Genomic DNA, 19,488 nt, shown 5'->3' with positions numbered 1-19,488 from the left:
CATTTAAAAGGGTGCAGTGTGTTAACACAAACTCTGCTAACAGAGCCGCTTGCAAGAGCAAGGTGACTTTCTGCTCAATTAAATGAGAGCTACAGTATAATCAGACAGATTTTAAATTCTCTAAGCAACTTTAGCTGTTCAAATTCATCTACTTTGCAGAGTACACAACTTCTGAAAAGTTATCTTTTTCTCTCATGCAACTTCATCCAAGGTTTATTTTATACATTATAATTTCGAAACCTTGGATGGTGTTGGTGTTGTAGATATCTGGCTCTGGCCTGGGGTCATTGACCTGGTCTCCTGGAGAATTTTACGTGCTGTTGTATGCAACACCACAGAAATAGATGAAAGGCAGGACAACATCTTCAAGAATAGCCACTGCACCATAAGTAGAATGTGGACTCTTAAACCCCCATTCATGGTAATAACATGGCTGGACTCAAACTATATAAACCTCTGTAAAACTGAGTTTTTTCTGTTGCAATTCGGGGCACTGTGGGAAATACACCTTGTGTGTGTTTCCTTCAGTGTTCTCCGGAAGGAGCCATTTTCATTACAATTAAACTAATCTCTGAGGCTGGTAACTTGTCTTGATTCCTATCTCCAATGGAAAGTAAGTAGGCATACTATTTTTTTTGTCATAGATAAATTACTACCGTCTTATACACTGTAGGTCTAGTAGTAGTAGTAGTAGATTGGAATTAATGCTGGGAACTGGTAAAGTGTATCTAAGAACTACAGGGATTATGTCACTGTGTACTTCAGTGAAGAGGCTAGACGAGTCAATAGAGAAGAGTGCTTCAGAGGACGTATGGCGCCAGGGCCGAGGCCCTTTCAGAGAGATAAGAGAGTTGAGTAAGTCCTTTCTGGAAAATGGAAGACATATAAAGTATATGATGCTTGAAGTAGTAAAAGAAACAAAACAGAAAAATAGTAAAAATAATAATATTCATGTAATATTATATGGATATCTCCATATAATAAAATAAAATTAATTAAGTCATTATGTTTGTGTTGTACTACATAGATATTAAGCAAAATAATGTAAGCAAGGTGAAACATGAAGAAATAAGTATATAAATTGTAATTGTATAAGAGGAAAAGACAAAAGAATTACTTTAAGAATTATGGAAAGAACCTTAAGATATGTGGTAAGGGAGAAACATTGGAAATAACTCACAACTAAAAGTTATTGTATTAAGATTGATATATATTTACTGATTTCCAAATTTAGGAAATCATACTGGAGATCATTAATGAATTTCAATTAGGAAAATTTAAGGTTTGTAAAACAGTTGCATTTATGTACACAAAGAAAATTTCTGTGAATTCAGAGGTGTCTGGTGTCAGGTGTTGGATTCAGTGTCTTGTCTCTTTGTCTGTGTCACAAAAGGTGTGTACATAATTAACTACCAACACATCAGTTCAGTTTTACTGAATTAAGAAATCTAAGAAAGTTTAAGCTTTTTGGCTAAAATGATAAAGGAAGTAGTAGTAAACAAAAGCATTTAAAAGACTCAAAAAGAGGTAGGTGAATATTAAATTCAAAAGAAAATTATTAAATGTATATACAGATGCAGCCATTCAAAATGCGCGGGCGATACCGCATTATTTTCCGGTACGCTGTATGCAGTCTACCGCAAGTTACCGGTAAATACCGCGAGTTACCGGTAAATACCGCTAGTTACCGTAAATTCTCCTATAATACGACAAGCAAAATAATAGTATCCGGAATTTCCGCAAGGTGGAGCTAATAAAGCTCAACCTCTCATGTTTGAGCTGTGGCCAAGTCTTAAACGAAGATATTACTAATAGTATTAATAATGAATGACCTTGGACAAGCTGTAAGTGTAAATTCAAAGTATTGCCCTGGTCAACATTCTTTTTTTCATTGACCGTCTTTGTAAAAGTAACACCACAGCATTTCGCAATCACGCATTTGTTTCCAATCATGCAAAGTACAGTAATTTTTGAGAATCGATTCACCATGCCTTTCACATGCTCATAAAAGAGATTGATTTAGGAACATAAACATATTACTGTATGAAAACTGTACTGTATACAGTATGTATATGTATATTTAATGTCTTAACTGTGCCCGTTTAAGTATTGAATATTCATATCTAATTTTACCACTGAAGGGAAATCTTAGTGGCTGAGCATAAAAAGAATAGGAGCATACTGCAACGCGTGTGAAGGCCATAAACGATATTAATTTTGGAACATAAACATACAGTATATGGCTGGTCTCAGTACTTAAAGACATAAATATAGAAATCTTAAGATTTGTTTTATTTAATGTTGGTAGCAGGATGAACTGTCAGAGTGTATATTTTGTCGCAAAGTTGCTGCAAGATGTTAACAGTGAAAAAGGTATTTAGAAATGAGTTATTTCAAGATGAAAAAGAAAACACACGAAACATGGTTTCATTATGACCAGAATCGGTCTTGAGATATTTTTAACTTGATTTACAGTATTTGAGAGGTATGTCTTAACACTGATACTACAGTGCGTAAATACTTCTCACGTATATGTTTCTAGGTTTATATTATGCATTTCATACGGTCAAATTTCTTTTGAGCAACTAATAAGAAGCGAGAAACGGTATGCGTTTTAGTTTCGTTTTGTGCTGAGACTCTGCTTTTAACAATGTCGCCGTGGATTGATTAGAGATATCAAGAACATACAAGTCATTTTTTAAATGTTGTAGTTCGTCTTGTAAAAATGTTACGAGTACATCATCTATCAACAATTACACAGGTTCTGTTTCCATATTGCGGATTTTGGTTATGTAATATTATTTTCTAGATTTCACGTTGTGAATATATGATTTGGGCAAACAGAGCCGCAAAGAAGTACATTATGGGTTGTTGTTTTTTTTTGCAGTTTTATCTAGAACAAGCGATTCTTAAACCTTTGTCTGATTCTTGTGAAACTATCCACACGACAGTTACAGTACCTAGGAGTTGACTTCAGTGATGTCACTGATGGGATGTTTCTAAAAATCCATCCTCTGTAAAACGTCTTCTCTAGTTGTCCTGCATATGTATTCGCTAATGAAGCTGTGTGTTCTGAGCCTGGATCTCTACATTTCTGTATGAACCAGCTTAGAGGGCTAAAGACAGCTTGTGTTTAAATTGAGTGTAAGGTAATTTATGCTTCTAAAGTCATGGTCAGTATTTATTATTGTACTGTGCTGTAAACTTTTTCTGTGCCCAACACATTATTTTATAGCGTTTTTATTGCGTTATTAAATCCGGTGGCGCTGTGTGTTAGTTTCCTTACTCCCATGTCACATGGTCTGTGATTGAATCCCATGGAACTATGACTTTTTAACAAACATTTCTTTGAAAAAATGAAACGTTTCCCTTGGTCAGAGATTAAATAAAACCTCACTCGCACCAAACAAATTTATATTTCTAAATATCACGACATGATCGAATTTAAGTCTTTTTAATAACAATGAATAGTCACCTATCATTCATCTCTAAATAAACTTTATTTTATATAGAGTTTTAAGCGAATAAGTAATAAGATTGCTCATAAACCTAATCGCTTTTTCTACATAAACACAGCGTGATTGCTCTCCTTTATATTTAGGCTCAGATTTCAATTATAGATCGTATTATTATAAACTTTCTTGGAAAAATGTATTTTATGTAAACCATGTTTGCTATTAATTCATTTAGGGCTAAAATACGTTCATTGTCTTCCAATCGAGTTGAGTTGACATTGGAAGCTTGCCACTCCCGGACTGTTAAACCAACGCATTAGCATGTTAAAGCGATTCCATTGAGAAGCCCAGCTACCACTTAACACTGTACTTCCTACTTTGAAAATACCTGTGAAACCGGTTTAATTTGTCACAGCCAGCACTCCGGCAGAGAGGGGGTTGTACTCGTAAAGTAGAAGCAGGCGAGATTTCCAGCGAAAGACACCTCCCCCCCCACCTCAAAAACCCAGTAAGCAGTAATGCTTTATGTTGAAAATTGAGGTGGATTTTGAGGATGATAAAGAGGATAAACTGGGATGGGAGGAGGGTTTGGTTTTGGATAAGGGGCGGGATTATGATAATTGGAGGAATTTGCGAGAGTATAATGGTTTGATATATTTGATTTTGTATTGTGGTCATTATCTATGTATTTGGTTGGTATTATGTTTATATGGTTGTTTTTGTTGGTTGGTTGTTATTATGGTTATTAATAATACGATCTATAGTTGAAATCTGAGCCTAAATAAAAAGAAAAAGCAAGTGATTAGGTTTATGAGCAATCTAATTACTTATTCGTTTAAAACGCTATATATAATAAAGTTTATTATTAATTTGCTAGACAGAGCGGTGAACATTATTATGCATAAGACAAAGATAACGAAATCTGTGTACGCTGTAAGGTTTTTACTTCTTAAACTTTTAAAATACACGTTTCGAACAGAAAAAAATCCTCTTCCTGGTACAGTACTGTATGTATAGCAAACCAGCACGTCTTTTTTCTCCAATCAGAGGGGTGTCAGATGGTGTCAGCCAATCACCATTCTGAAGCCCTACCATAATCTCTGGTATGGGGAGACCCCAGAATTCTGTCCCATAGTTTAGACAGATGCTAGATACTTTTATTGATCCCGTGAGGGAAATAAAGTAAATCATTTTCATTTTAGGAAATTATTAAATGCTCGGTTAAAAGCAAAGGAGATTGTCTGTTATAGTGGACATAAAAACAAGAGTTCGCTGGCATTATATCCTAGAAGACACAGACCGGCGCCAGACCGGTAAAATGCCTGATGAACTAGGGATTGGACAGTTTCCAAGTGCTTGTACAATCGATGGAAATGTTCAAATAAATGCAAAAGAAATAAACAAAATAATCATTTATTTCTTTATCATATTGGCTAGCTAATGTCCTCTCTTTGCTAGTTAGTGGCTGTGTTTCTGTGTTGGGTAGCAACGGGTGACTGTTCTCAGGCGGAAGATGTAAACAGCTTAATTTTTGTGTTAAATAATTTTTAAAAATTAAAATTCATTCTATACAGCAATCACATATTTGGGTACCGTTTCATAAAACTTTCATGCTTAAAATGTTTAGGGAGAAATGGAATACTGGTGTGTATTTTTTCTATCAAGAAACTATCAAGACCAGCCATACACAGTACAGTTTATGTACATACAGTAATGTTTATGTTCCTAAATTAATATCGTTTATGACCTTCAGATGCGTTATGCTCCTCTTCTTTTTATGTTCAGCTACTAAAATTTCCCTTTAGTGGTAAAATTCCATATAAATATTCAAAACTAAGCGGATTAAAATGTGCACAGTAAAGACATTAAATTATTAAATCTTTTCACTACCAACCAATGCACCACGAGTGCCCCTGTCGGTCATTTTGGCCAGCCAATCACTTACCGCGGTGCCCTCCGGTGCCCTGCGGGGAGGTTAATGTACCGCGGGTTTTTACCGCGCATTTTGAATGGCTGCATCTGTACAAAACGTAAATAGAAAGTACAAGTGTAAGTGTAAGTACACCCCATGAAAAGGTGTGTGTTTTTCAACATATTTGCATGTAAGGATATTTGATGTTCATTTCAACAATATTGATAGATAAAGTTTATCTAATTTAACAAATAACAATGAAAATTATTCTTTTCAATCATTTATTCAACAAAAAAAGTCAGAAATGCAATTGTGTGCTGTGGAAAAAATAAGTACACCCCCTAGCTTCAATAGGTGGTGTTGCCCCCTTTGACAGAAATCACTTCTTGTAGGCATTTATTGTAATTGTCTATCAGACTCCTACATCGACATGTTTGCCCACTACTCCTACTGTGTGATGTTTGAGGGCTTTCTTGCATGTACTGCCTGCTTCAAGTTCCCCCACAGCATTTCTGTGGGGTTAAGATATGGGCTTTGACATGACCATTCCATAACCCTCCATTTCTTCTTTTTGAGCCATTCTTTTGTGGATTTGCTTGAGAGTCATTGTCTTGTTGCAAGGCCCACTTACGGTTCAGCTTCAGCTTTTTGACAGATGGCCTCACGTTCTCCTCAAGTACTCTCTGGTACAATGTGGAATTCATGGTTGTCTCAATGATGGCACTGTTAGGAATCCCTGGTGGATAGATACGAGGATCCTGTGCAGATGCAGGAGTGAGTAGTTGACAAGGCAGGCAAACAATCCAATACGATAGGTGAGTTCGTGGTCCAAAGGAAAAGGGTGTATCAGTAACCAGGAAGAGCGATAGAAGTGAACAAGCCAAAGCAAGAGGCAAGGTTGTGGTCAAAAGGGGTAAGGTAAATCGTAATCCGGAGTGAACACAGGAGGCAAACAGTCCGAGACGAGAGGCGAGGTCCAAAGTCAAAAAGGCAGAAGGGGAGTCCAGAATCCAGAATAAACGAGGTACGGGGAAAAACGCCAGGTAGAGCTCTCAAGGAGTAGACTCAATACCGAGCAACGGGAAGCAGGTTAGGATGGTATAAATAGCACGGCGTGCCACACTGTAGAGCATTTGCAGGTGGGTTAATGCGTGCAGCTGTGCTTGTTAGTACCCCCCCCCCACGGGCGGTTACCCGACGCCAGAGACGGCCGATCGGTATAGTCACTGTGAAAGTCGCTGATTAGCATAGGGTCCAAAATATCATTTTCCAGAACCCCAGATCCCTCTTCGGGACCATAACCCTCCCAGTCGGCTAGATACTGAAGGGTACCGTGGTTCCATCTGGAGTAGAGGATCTTGTGGACTGTACATGCCTGGCGCCCCTGAATGCGATGCGGGGGTGGCATGCGACGTTGGGGAGCCGTAAGGGGCGAGCGGTAGAAGGGTTTCAGGAGGGAGACTTGGAATGACGGGTGGATTCTGATGGTGGGGGGAAGTGCAAGACAGAAGGTAACCGGGGTGATCCGGGAGAGAATCCGGAAGGGGCTGATATACCTAGGCCCGAGCTTCTTGGAAGGCAGGCGTAGAGGTAGGTTCCTTGTTGATAGCCAGATGAACTGTCCTCTCCGAAAACAGGGGGCTGGTCTGCGGTGCCGGTTGGCGAATTTGGCGTGGCACCAACTGTAAGACAGAGAGGAATGGTCTGCCAGGTAATCCATCAAGGCGCAATCGGTGATCCATCCAGAGCTTGAATGCAGATAGAGGGTGAGACCGGAGCCAGGGGAATATTCCACTTTTTAGCAAAAGTGGTGTCTACAAAGTTCCCCGCTGCCCCCAAGTCAACAAAAACTGAAAGGGGAAGGTATAAGTCAGTCCAAGAAACTTCTGCCTGGAATAAAAGCCCAGACAAGGTTTGAGAAAAAACAGCACTACTGACTCTAACAGTAGGCTGGGGAAGGGTTTGAGAGGGACACGCAGAGAGAAGGTGCAGCACAATACAGACAAAGTCTCTCCCAAAGGCGCCTTTCCTTTTCCTCCGAGGAAAGGGATGCATGATGCAGAGTGGGCACCATTGGGGTAGTACCCTCGGGACGTCCGGGACTGCTTCCTGGATGGCTCTCTGCTCTCCGCAGCCGAACGTGAGTGTCCAATCCAACCACCTGAGCGATCGCCGCCTCGAGAGAGCGGGTATGAAGTGGGGTGAGCACCAGGTGATCCTTTAGTTCTTCCGAGAGACCTTTAGAAAAAGGCAAATCAGGGCTTCAGGGTTCCAGTCAGACTCTGTGGCGAGGGCTTGGAATTCAGCCACATAATCATGCAGTGACCCATCACCCTGATGAAGTGAGGTGAGCCGAAGATGAGTCACGTCTGGGTTGATTGGAGAAAAACGTGCCTGGAGCCGGTCTGCAAAAAGCTGGAAATCAGCGAACTGAGAATCTCCCTTAGCAAGCAACACAGCTGTCCAGTCCAGCGCCTTGCCTGTGAGCAAGGAAAGGGCAAAACTGATCTGCTCCCGGGGAGAAAAAAACACTCGGGATGCAGCTGGAAAGCCAAGGAGCATTGAACAATAAAGCCCCTGTAGCCCGCGGCGTTGCCATCATATCTTTCCGGGAGGACAAACGGTGAGGTTACGGGAGTGGTGGGAGTGGTGGGCGGGGTCAGGGGGATCGGAGCAGTAGTCGGTGCAGGAGCCCTAGAGAGAGGGGAGGGCAGAAGCCGAGTGAAGTGATTAGAGAGAAGTTGGGGCGAAGATCGAAGCTAGGTGAGAGCTTGGCAATGGTGATTAAAAAGTGAGCGAAAGGCTTGAGCGTCCGCGGGATACATCTTTAGGCTCGGTATTCTGTTAGGAATCCCTGGTGGATATATACAAGGACCCTGTGCAGATGCAGGAGTGAGTAGTAGACAAGGCAGGCAAACAATCCAATACGATAGGCGAGTTCGTGGTCCAAAGGAAAAGGGTGTATCAGTAACCAGGAAGAGCGATAGAAGCGAACAATCTGAAGCAAGAGGCAATGTCGTGGTCAAAAGGGGTAAGGTAAGTCGTAATCCGGAGAAAACACAGTAGGCAAACAGTCCGAGACTAGAGGCGAGGTCCAAAGTCAAAAAGGCAGAAGTGGAATCCAGAATTCAGAATAAACGAGGTATGGGGAAAAATGCCAGGTAGAGCTCTCAAGGAGTAGACTCAATACCGAGCAATGGGAAGCAGGTTAGGATAGTATAAATAGCACGGCGTGCTGCACGGTAGAATGTTTGCAGGTGGGTTAACACGTGCAGCGGCGCTTGTTAATAATAACCTGCTGCTGGTGCTGATTAGATCGCTTAAGAGTTGGTCTCCGCTGGGTGGCGGTCGTGACAGGCACACTGGCCAGCCCCTGAGGGCCTAGCACTGAGGCAGAAAAGCAGCCCCAAACCATAATGCTTCCACCACCATGCTTTACAGTTGGTATGAGGTTCTTTTGGTCAAAGGCAGTTTTTGGTTTTCGCCAAACATGACGTCTGGCATTGTGGCCAAACAGCTCTACCTTTGTCTCATCCGTCCAGAGCACAATGTTCCAATAGTTGTGATCTTCACCTAGGTGTTGTCTGGTAAACTTCAGTCATGCATTTATATTCTTTTTTGAGAGCAGAGGTTTCTTCCTTCCTGACCCTCGCATGTAGGGCAAAGTTGTATAGTCTCTTTTGGATGGTTGACTCATGCACTTTGACATTGACTGAGGCAAAACTTGCCTGTAATTCCCTTGATGTTATCCTGGGGTTCTTGGAGACTTCCTGCAGCATGTTTCAGTCAGCTCTTGGGCTAAATTTGATGGAACGACCTGGCCTGGATAGATTGCCAGTGGTTAGAAATTTTCTCCATTTTGTAGATGATCTTTCAGACAGTGTAGTGATTGACTACACATTTCTTGGAAATGGCTATAAAACCCTTCCCAGACTCATAGGCATCAACAAACTTTCTCATGAGGGCCTCAGAGAGCTCTTTTGATCTTGGCATGATGTAGCCACACATCTCAATTACTTAGACCAAACCAGACAACAGGTGTCTGATGTTTATAGAAGGCAGTGTCCTCTGAGTTCCCCTCTAATGATGTTCTAATCATTTCCACCTGTTTTGGTGCACCTCATTGTAATTTTAGGCATTTGATGCAATGATAAAGGTAGGGGTGTACGACATTTTTCCACACAAGGAAATTGCAGTTCTGTTGATTTAAATAGCACAAATGAGCGCAAAATGCAGTTTGTCAGTTATTTTTTTTTAAATGAGATCACCTTTATCTATCAGGATTGTTGAAATGATGATCAAATATCGATTTGTCCAAAAATGTAAAACCTTTTCATGTGGTGTACTTACTTTTTCACACCACTGTATATAGTACATGTCAAAGATAAAGGTGCATTATGATATAACATAAACATAAAAGTTCTGCATGAATCTTTTAAAATTGTGAAAAAGAATGAAATAATGAAATATACTGTATAAAGTATATAGGTTATCCACTTTTATTGTTATACTTTCACTGAGAGGAAGCAAACCACATGAGACACCATTACAAGTGATGATAATAGCAGCTTTATGATAACCCTAAAGACAATACTATTATGTCAGTAGAGGGGGAGACATATACTGCATATATTAAGAACGAAAAGTTAAGAAAAGGTATGAGTATTACTTAAAAGAACATATAAAACTGATGAAAACAATGCTAAATGAACTACAAATTATTGGTGATGGTGTAGTATTTCTGAGTACATGATTATGTAGAGTTAAAAGAGTACTTAATATGTTGAAAAAAGTGCAAAAACACAATAACATGCATACATGGAACAATAAAATAATAAAAGAATGACATTTTTAATATAAATTATACAGAAACTAGAAATCAGAGGTATATTTACTACAGTTGGAATAAAATTTATATCCAAAAGATAAGAAACAGGTGATCTTATAAATCACTATGTAGTGGCATGGCTTATTAATAATACAGGAATTAAGTTTGCTGCATCCTTGCCAGTTCCTCTCTCCCTCGTCTCAGTGGTGCTGGATACAGAGAGGCTATTCCATTTGGTTCAGATTTAAGCTGTTTTTCTAGCTGATAGAGTTTCCTGATAAGGAACAACTCCCAAGGCTGAGATTCTCCAGCCACCCTAATAAATGGTCATCTCTGGTGCCTTACGGTTTGGGAGATTCCATGGGAGAGTCTCATCCCATGGTTTACAACCCTAAGATCAGAATGCATTTCTACTCATCCTCCACCCCAACCAGCCAATCAGGAACTGGTAGGGCAGGACAACTCCACGTGGGTCTCGAATGCCGTGAAATTTTCAACCAATGAACAACCGTAGTTCCTCCAGATAAAAGAGGCAGCACAGGGCTCAGAAGCTGCCCCTCCAGGACATTCTCAGACTCAGCTCGGACAATCACGTGATGGTCAGTGTGTCCGAGTGCCAGGACTTTACTTTGTTCTAAGAGACTGGAGGTCGTCCGCGTGTAACGAAAGGATCCGCCCGAGGTTAGCCCAGCAGCAAGCCTCGTGAACCACCAGTACCCCACCGCGAACGCTCGCTGGATCAAGGAGTGAACTACTGTCGGAACTGTCGACAGCTGAATCTCAGTATTCAGAACTAGCGCTACATCGGGAACGAACCGATCTTCTTCCTGTCTAAAGAGTGAATTGCTTGGACATGCAGTCACTTTTCATGTGCACAAACTCTTGCTAGTTCAGCCAAGACTAACTAGCCAGTCTTCAGAGAATCAGGAATCTCTCCCTACTTCTCCCACTTCACGCCGCAACAGGACTACTGATTGGACAGAGGATGCCGATTGGACACAGCAACAGCCTGTTTTTGTTTCCTTGTGTCCGCGGGAGATCTGAATCCAAGCAGATTGGATGAGTGTTCAACATTCTGAATTACAGCTCGAGAATTCAATTGTTACCTCAACGCCAGTTTATATCAATTTAATTCCTATGAACGACGTACTTGTTTTTGAGTATCTAGTGTAGACGTTGTAATCAAGGCTCATTAAAGAAACGGTATAAATGAAAGGTATACCGAATGCATGTCTCTCTTGGTATTTGTAACTCTTCGTTATCAAATATATGCCTTTTGTATTCTGCTAACCCTCAATCTTAAGATCTGTTATGTTTATATGCACATTTCATGTATAAATATATGTATTCTTGTTTATTAGTATCCGTGTTTGTGCATTGCTGAGTTATTCCGCAAGGTCGATTTTCTAATAGCCATCAAAGAATCATTTTGTGACTTACTGTTACAATTAAAAATTGTCCCAGTAAATGCATAAAACCTCTACAACTACATAAAGGGAAGCCATTAGAGACACATAATTGCAGTGACTTAAAACCTTAATCAAACTATTAGAAGCTTAAATAGACAAAGAAGAACAAAAACAGATAAATAAAACTATTGTTATAGTCTAATGGAACATGAGAGTAAATTGAGGTTAAGTCTTTATTATTTTACAGGAGAACCTAATAGGGAAAGGTATAGAAGCACATACTGTATGTTATGGAAACATAGAGAGACTTTTGTTTGAGTTGAGCTGGTTAAAAACAGTACAGGAATTATTTTAAGTCTAATTCTATAGTACAACTCAGTTTATTATAGTCTGGTTCTACAACAGACCTTTGTAACAAGAGCATTACTATTGCAAGTGTAGCGGCGAGGCTTATTAATAAGAAAGAATTAAGTGTTCTGAGCCTTCCCAAATGAAGCCTCATCTCTCTGTTCATCTCTGTGGTGCAGCCACAGAGAAACTATTCATGCAGGCTGATTTAAGGTTTCCTTTGATAAGGTTTCCTAGGACAGCTCCCAAAGGGGGATGCACTTAGCTAAGCCTGGCTATCATGATCAATGGTCATCCATTGGCGCATATCTGTCTAGGGAGTGCCAGATGGACATCTGGACTGCATTCCTAAGTGTCAGGAGTAAGTGACTCATATCTCACCTTGATCAACCAATCAGGGACTGGTAGGGCCGAGTAACCCACGTGGGACTCTGATGCCCATGGAACTTTCAGCCAATCAACGAGCTGAAGTTCCTCCAGGTAAAAACAGGCAACACAGAGGGTCTGAGAGATTCAGTAGGATTCAGTGGAGAATTCTGTGGACTATTCTAAAGGGAATTCAAAGGAGAATTCCAGGGCAGGACGGCCCAGGAGCAGAAGGCTCCCAAGGGCAGGACATTCTCGCAGCGCGCCTCCTGACCATCCTGAGACTCAGCCCGGACAACCACGGAAAGGCCAGTGTCTCTGAGTGCCAGAACTTTCCTTTGTTCTAAGAGTCTAGAGCAGAGGTTGCCAGAGAGTAACCAGAGGATCCACCCGAGGTAAGCATCAGCAGCAAGCCCCGTGAACAGGTCGGAACTGTGGACAGCTGAATGACTATTCAGAACTAGTGCTTCATCGGGAACGAACTGGTCCTCTTCCTGACTTGCTGGGACCCACAGTCATCTTTTCTCCTGTGCACAAACTGTGCTAGTTAAAGCCAACACTAACTAGCCGGTCAGTGAGCATCAGCAGCGCACCGTCGCAAGCTGCACAGCACAGCCTGGCACCGAGCCAGAGAGCGCGGATTGGACAGCAACAGCCTGCAACTGTTTCTTTGTGCCCGCAGGAGATCTGAATCCCCAGAGATTGGATGAGTATTCAACTTCAATGCATTACAGCTCGAGAATTCAATTGTTATCCCAACCAGTTGATATCAATTTAATTCCTAAGAGTTATGTACTTGTTTTGAGTATCTAATGTAGAAGTTATAATCAAGTGCATTTACGAAACGGTCTAAATGAATGATATACTGAACGTATGTCCTCTTGATATATGTAACTCTTTGTAACTGACTGAATATATACCTTTTGTATTCTGATAACCCTCTCGATAAGATCTGTTAGTTTTATATGCATATTCTATGTATTAATAAATGTATCCTCGTGTATTAGTACCTGTGTGTGTGTGTTGTTTGAGTTTTATCGCATGGTTGGATTCTAAAGCCATCAAAAGAATCAATTTTGTGATTTACTGCTACAATTAATAATTGTCCCAGTAAATGCCCAAACCCTACAGAACTGGTGCCTTCAGAGAGCACACTACATTACATTTTGGCGTCCCTGTGCCGGCTATGGCAACATTACACAAGTAAAATAAAGAATAAAAGATCTGTTTATAAGAAATGTTCAATTTTAAAGAGACATTAACTCACCAATGTGAACTGATTGATCCTGTAGTTCAGTTTCATTGACAAGACCATGTCATAACAACTTAAAAGACAAAGTAAATTATACTGTATTATACTATATGGTGTAGCTGACAGCATGTTGATGGACCAAGGGTAAAAGCATACTTATGTAGTATGTACTTCATTAGTTTTGGTGTTGCTCATTCAGAAAACATGCTCACTTAATCATTTTCTCTAATTTATTTAGGGGGAAAAGGTTGTGAATCTCCCATGGCACTTTTGGCAGTTGAAAGATATAAGCCACAACTGGAAAGTCTAAAGCTTAAACTGCAGTGGCAAGAAGAAAAGAACAAAGAACTGATCGCTGAACGTCATTTTCTAAGAGACCAGTTGATGGAATGTACAGTAAGTAACACCTTTTTCTATGTCATGTAGGTAAGGTTATTATTACTGTACCATGCCAGTAGCTGATGAGGACAAGACTTTACCAAAAAATCCCTATTTATACAGTTGTAAGGCAAATGTAAACAATGTGCAATTGCATTGTAAGGTCTGTTTCATTTAATAAATAAAAAATAGATTTTAATTTGAATTTCAATCATCATTTGTCTTTTGTATATTAAGTAAGTTTCATATTTTTAATATCTTTAAATAACATATTTGTTGCTTTTCACAGCAAGAAAAAGAAAGCGCTTCCAACTGAGCCATCTTTATCAGGAGATCAAGACATGTCAAGTTAATAGACACTAATCATTTCCCTGGGCAAGGATGATTGAAAGATTGACCAGCATGTGGAGGTGGCAGCTTATTATCTTTACACTGAAATGGCAATATTTCAGTTGAGCCCTCACATTGGACACCACACCTATCTGAAGAGATCTTGGGCTCCCAACCCCCAAACCACATAGACACTAAAACAGAAAGGGGCTTTGCTGGCAAATGTGTGCTTTTCTATTTTTTCTACCCATTATACTTTGTTCACTTTATTTGTGTTTTTTTTCCATTTATGGTGGATTATAAAACACAAGTAGCCGTGTTATTAGGAATCATTTAAAATACTCAACTAGGACCGCTAAAGGGACTCGTTTCTGCAGCACCTGTTACAGGATTATTCTGTCAGTGCCTGTAACAGAGTCTCCAATTAATATAGTCAAAATTATTTAAAGATAAGTGTTTTCAGTATCATTTTGAATATGAGAGAAAGTTATGGAAAGAAGGAAAATTTGTTAATGGTTGCAGTAAGAGTTTTGCCTCTGAGAACCAGTCATGACAAACCTACAGTAGATATATAATTCCTTATGAATGAATTGTTTTTCTCTGTTTAAGATTTTTCCACCCTACTCAGTAAATACCTCATCTTCCAACTTTGTGTTGCAGTAAATGCTCCTTCCCGTGTTGTGCTACAATACAAGAAGGTGCTGAAATTATTCAGAAGAAAGGGAACGATGAAGGAAGTGTTTCAGTGGATGAATGTAGACAGGAACACAATTGTTTCAACAGCTGCCATTTTAGAGTTAGTAATTAGTGCACCTGAGAAATACAATGAGAATTTACAGTCTTATACCAGAAGTACAAAGCTGCTTGAGTTGTTAAAGCTCTATTCAGCAGCAATAGATAGTGAAATAAAATCCAAAACTGAAAAAATGAAAATGGAAGGCAAGTTGCTCCCTCTGAAGAAGAAGACTTGCTGTTAAGTGTTGAATTAGGTCAAGAGTTGTTTCACTGCATTTAAATACTGTAAGTCTTTTACACTTTTAATTTATCACGTTATTGTTTCTTACACTATTTTTCATTTAATGCCACTTCTGATATCTGTACATAAATAACCTGTACATTGGTGGCAACAAAAGGAAATCTGAAGCATTGTAAGTTTTTCATGTCTTTGAAATTATTGAGCTCACCATTCCTGTAGGAAGATTTTTCTAATCTTTCCATTTTTGTATTTGTTAACCGACTTTCATATTTAATTTTATCTATTTCTTCTGTATTAATAGTAATGTTTACTTTGTTAGCATGCCTCAGTGCTGTTGTTGAAAATGTAGGGTATTTGTTATATTTAATTTCTGTGTAAAATACAAATATTTTTCATTAAGATACTGTAACGTTGTCCAAGATTTCTGTTTTTGTATTTGCAAAATATTTTTATAAGTAATAAAGTGGTTACAATTATTGTAATTAAAAGAATCTCGTTTTGAAAATGTGTTCTGTATTATTGGCACATTTAATGTGTGGTTTATGAAGGCATTATTAATGTCTATTAATAGTTTACTGCAACATGATTTTGCATTAATAAGCATGAATAGGTACACTCTTTACATGGGGTACTGCAAAAACATTAATACGCTGGGAACAAGAGCTTTATTAATGTCTATTATTGGTTAACTGCAACATGATTTTGCATTAATAAGCATGAATAGGTTCACACTTTACATGGGGTACTGTAAAAACATTAATACACTGGGAACAAGAGCTTTATTAATGTCTTTTAATAGTTTTCTGCAAATTATTTTGCATTAATAGGCATGAATAGGTTCAATCTTTGAAGTGCTGCAAACAATGTGTAAAAGGCTTGTAAAGCCTTAACAAATGCCTCTTAATAATATATATCAACCCAATGTGTGGTTAGTAAATAGGAAATTTGTTCATAAGGCTTAGCCTGAATGTGGTTGATGGTTATAAGTGGCAGAATACTGTAACAGCACATTCAGAAAAGACCATACTGCAATTCTACGACTGTCCTGGATGAATGGAGTCAACAGCCTGGAACTGCATACACACTGTCTTCAACACATTTACGTTTACCAAAAATATCTAGTATACCTTCAGTTGTGATCTTGTAGTTGAGTAAGCTGTGGATCTCTTCAAAGGGTGTTCTATAAAGCACTTAGGTGTGCCAGAGACAGCTTGTGTTGCTCTTCTACAGTGCATAGAATTTATGTTTAGCAAAACAAAAATTGACATCTGTTAATGTGTTGGTCTCGCTCTATAATCTATGAGTCTGTGTTAAATCCATTTTGAGAAAACATTTACAACGCATGAAAACCAGAGTTAATAAAGGCCTAAGAACACCTTTGTTAATCCTTAATTAATATTTTGTTCATTTTCAATAAACTATGAATCCTTGTTAGTTCATTATTAATACAGCATTTATAAACCCTTAATATCGCAGCCTTTTTCTAAAGTGGTATCATTTCTTTATATACATTTGTAAATCATTCCTGTATAGTATGTGTACATCAGTTAATCCTTGATAATCTTGCCTGTTCATTGCAGATTTGCAGTTTTGTTTCAGATCTTTTTTCTCAAATGTGCTGGATCTACTGTAACTCTCATCATCTATATCTGAGGTGGTCTATTATATGTCTTATCTTCCGGCCAGAGTTCTAATAGCAGCATACTCTGAGACATGCTCAGATTCCTTCCACATTTCTCTTCTCTTTTTCCTAGTACTCCGTTTATTCTGGTCAAATTTCAGGGCAGCATACATGAGTACATCACTGCCTCCTCTCTGCAGACAAAGCCAGAGCAATAACTAATTAGAACAAAATAATGAGAATCACCAATATTCAGTATTCAAGCAATATTCATATGGACAAAAACTGATTTTCTGTTATAATGAATATCCATTAATTATTAGTGTTACAGTATCCTGGAGCTTAACTACATGGTAGACAGAATGCCAGTCCATTGCAGGACAAACACACAGTAATCATTTACAGTTAGTTTTCAAAACTTCCGTCTTATAAGTAGGTGAGTAGAAACTATAGCACCCAGAGAAAACCCATGAGGAAAGAGCATAACAAACTCCACATAGAATGTACCACCTGAATCAATTCAAGGAACTAAAAATTGCAAGATAGCAATTGTAGGATAGGTGTGCTATCTCTATACTTAATAGCATAGAGTTTAATAATAACATAATATACAGTGCCTTGCGAAAGTATTCGGCCCCCTTGAACTTTTCAACCTTTTGCCACATTTCAGGCTTCAAACATAAAGATATAAATTTTTTATTTTATGTGAAGAATCACCAACAAGTGGGACACAATTGTGAAGTGGAACGAAATCTATTGGATTTTTGAAACTTTTTTAATTAATAAAAAAATGAAAAGTGGGGCGTGCAAAATTATTCGGCCCCCTTGCGTTAATACTTTGTAGACCCACCTTTTGCTGCGATTACAGCTGCAAGTCGCTTGGGGTATGTCTCTATCAGTTTTGCACATCGAGAGACTGAAATTCTTGCCCATTCTTCCTTGCAAAACAGCTCGAGCTCAGTGAGGTTGGATGGAGAGCGTTTGTGAACAGCAGTTTTCAGCTCTTTCCACAGATTCTCGATTGGATTCAGGTCTGGACTTTGACTTGGCCATTCAAACACCTGGATACGTTTATTTGTGAACCATTCCTTTGTAGATTTTGCTGTATGTTTGGGATCATTGTCTTGTTGGAAGATAAATCTCCGTCCCAGTTTCAGGTCTTTTGCAGACTCCAACAGGTTTTCATCCAGAATGGTCCTGTATTTGGCTGCATCCATCTTCCCCTCAATTTTAACCATCTTCCCTGTCCCTGCTGAAGAAAAGCAGGCCCAAACCATGATGCTGCCACCACCATGTTTGACAGTGGGGATGGTGTGTTGAGGGTGATGAGCTGTGTTGCTTTTACGCCAAACATATCGTTTTGCATTGTGGCCAAAAAGTTCGATTTTGGTTTCATCTGACCGGAGCACCTTCTTCCACATGTTTGGGGTGTCTCCCAGGTGGCTTGTGGCAAACTTTAGACGAGACTTTTTATGGATATCTTTGAGAAATGGCTTTCTTCTTGCCACTCTTCCATAAAGGCCAGATTTGTGCAGTGTAAGACTGATTGTTGTCCTATGGACAGACTCTCCCACCTCAGCTGTACTTCTCTGCAGTTCATCCAGAGTGATCATGGGCCTCTTGGCTGCATCTCTGATCAGTCTTCTCCTTGTCTGAGCTGAAAGTTTAGAGGGACGGCCAGGTCTTGGTAGATTTGCAGTGGTCTGATACTCCTTCCATTTCAAGATGATCGCTTGCACAGTGCTCCTTGGGATGTTTGAAGCTTGGGAAATCTTTTTGTATCCAAATCCGGCTTTAAACTTCTCCACAACAGTATTACGGACCTGCCTGGTGTGTTCCTTGGTCTTCATGATGCTCTCTGCGCTTTCAACAGAACCTTGAGACTATCACAGAGCAGGTGCATTTATACAGAGACTTGATTACACACAGGTGGATTCTATTTATCACCATCAGTCATTTAGGACAACATTGGATCATTCAGAGATCCTCGCTGAACTTCTGGAGTGAGTTTGCTGCACTGAAAGTAAAGGGGCCGAATAATTTTGCACGCCCCACTTTTCATTTTTTTATTAGTTAAAAAAGTTTCAAAAATCCAATAGATTTCGTTCCACTTCACAATTGTGTCCCACTTGTTGGTGATTCTTCACATAAAATAAAAAATTTATATCTTTATGTTTGAAGCCTGAAATGTGGTGTAAACAGGTGTATTTACACAGGTGTAAATTATTCTGTGATTTTAAAATAATTTGATGTAAAAATATATTTACCTGATCATCTTGAGACTGGGAATGAGAAGCATGATGGGTATTTTCAGAAACATGTCCTAAGATAAAAAGTTATAGAAGTAAGAATACAGGTTAACACATATCTTTTCTGACATATATAACTTTGCTCTGTTCACTGCTATTTTTCCAATATAACAACATTTTTATATATTTTTAAGTAAGATACATTATGTATTTCGTCAATCATTCTGTTATATGATAGTTTTGTTCCTATTCCATTGGGGTATGAAGGAATCTGGAAGGCACCTATGGATACTTTCGACAAGTAAAGGGTATACAAACTGTCTCAGTGTTAGGTCATAGTCTCCTACTTTTTGGACCACTACAC

At 39.2% G+C, this 19,488-nt stretch overlaps 2 protein-coding genes across 2 annotated transcripts in view; one reads left to right on the top strand and one right to left on the bottom strand.

Annotated features, from left to right (window-relative positions):
• Positions 1-19,488, bottom strand: part of LOC148676435 (uncharacterized) — a 54,058-nt gene that overhangs the window by 31,983 nt on the left and 2,587 nt on the right. The gene's annotated exons all lie outside the window — the stretch shown is intronic.
• On the top strand, positions 13,530-16,001 carry LOC148676436 (coiled-coil domain-containing protein 106-like). Its single transcript, XM_088644103.1, has 2 exons — positions 13,530-13,961; positions 14,888-16,001. The coding sequence occupies exons 1-2, from the start codon at positions 13,832-13,834 to the stop codon at positions 15,253-15,255; spliced, it is 498 nt and encodes a 165-aa protein (XP_088500229.1). The 5' UTR covers positions 13,530-13,831; the 3' UTR covers positions 15,256-16,001.

The sequence above is a fragment of the Lepisosteus platostomus genome, chromosome 2 (genome assembly GCF_059453375.1).
Source record: "Lepisosteus platostomus isolate fLepPlt1 chromosome 2, fLepPlt1.hap1, whole genome shotgun sequence".
Classification (NCBI taxonomy): domain Eukaryota; kingdom Metazoa; phylum Chordata; class Actinopteri; order Semionotiformes; family Lepisosteidae; genus Lepisosteus; species Lepisosteus platostomus.
The sequence above is the reverse complement of the archived record's forward strand: the minus strand, read 5'-3'. Positions and strand labels throughout refer to the sequence as shown.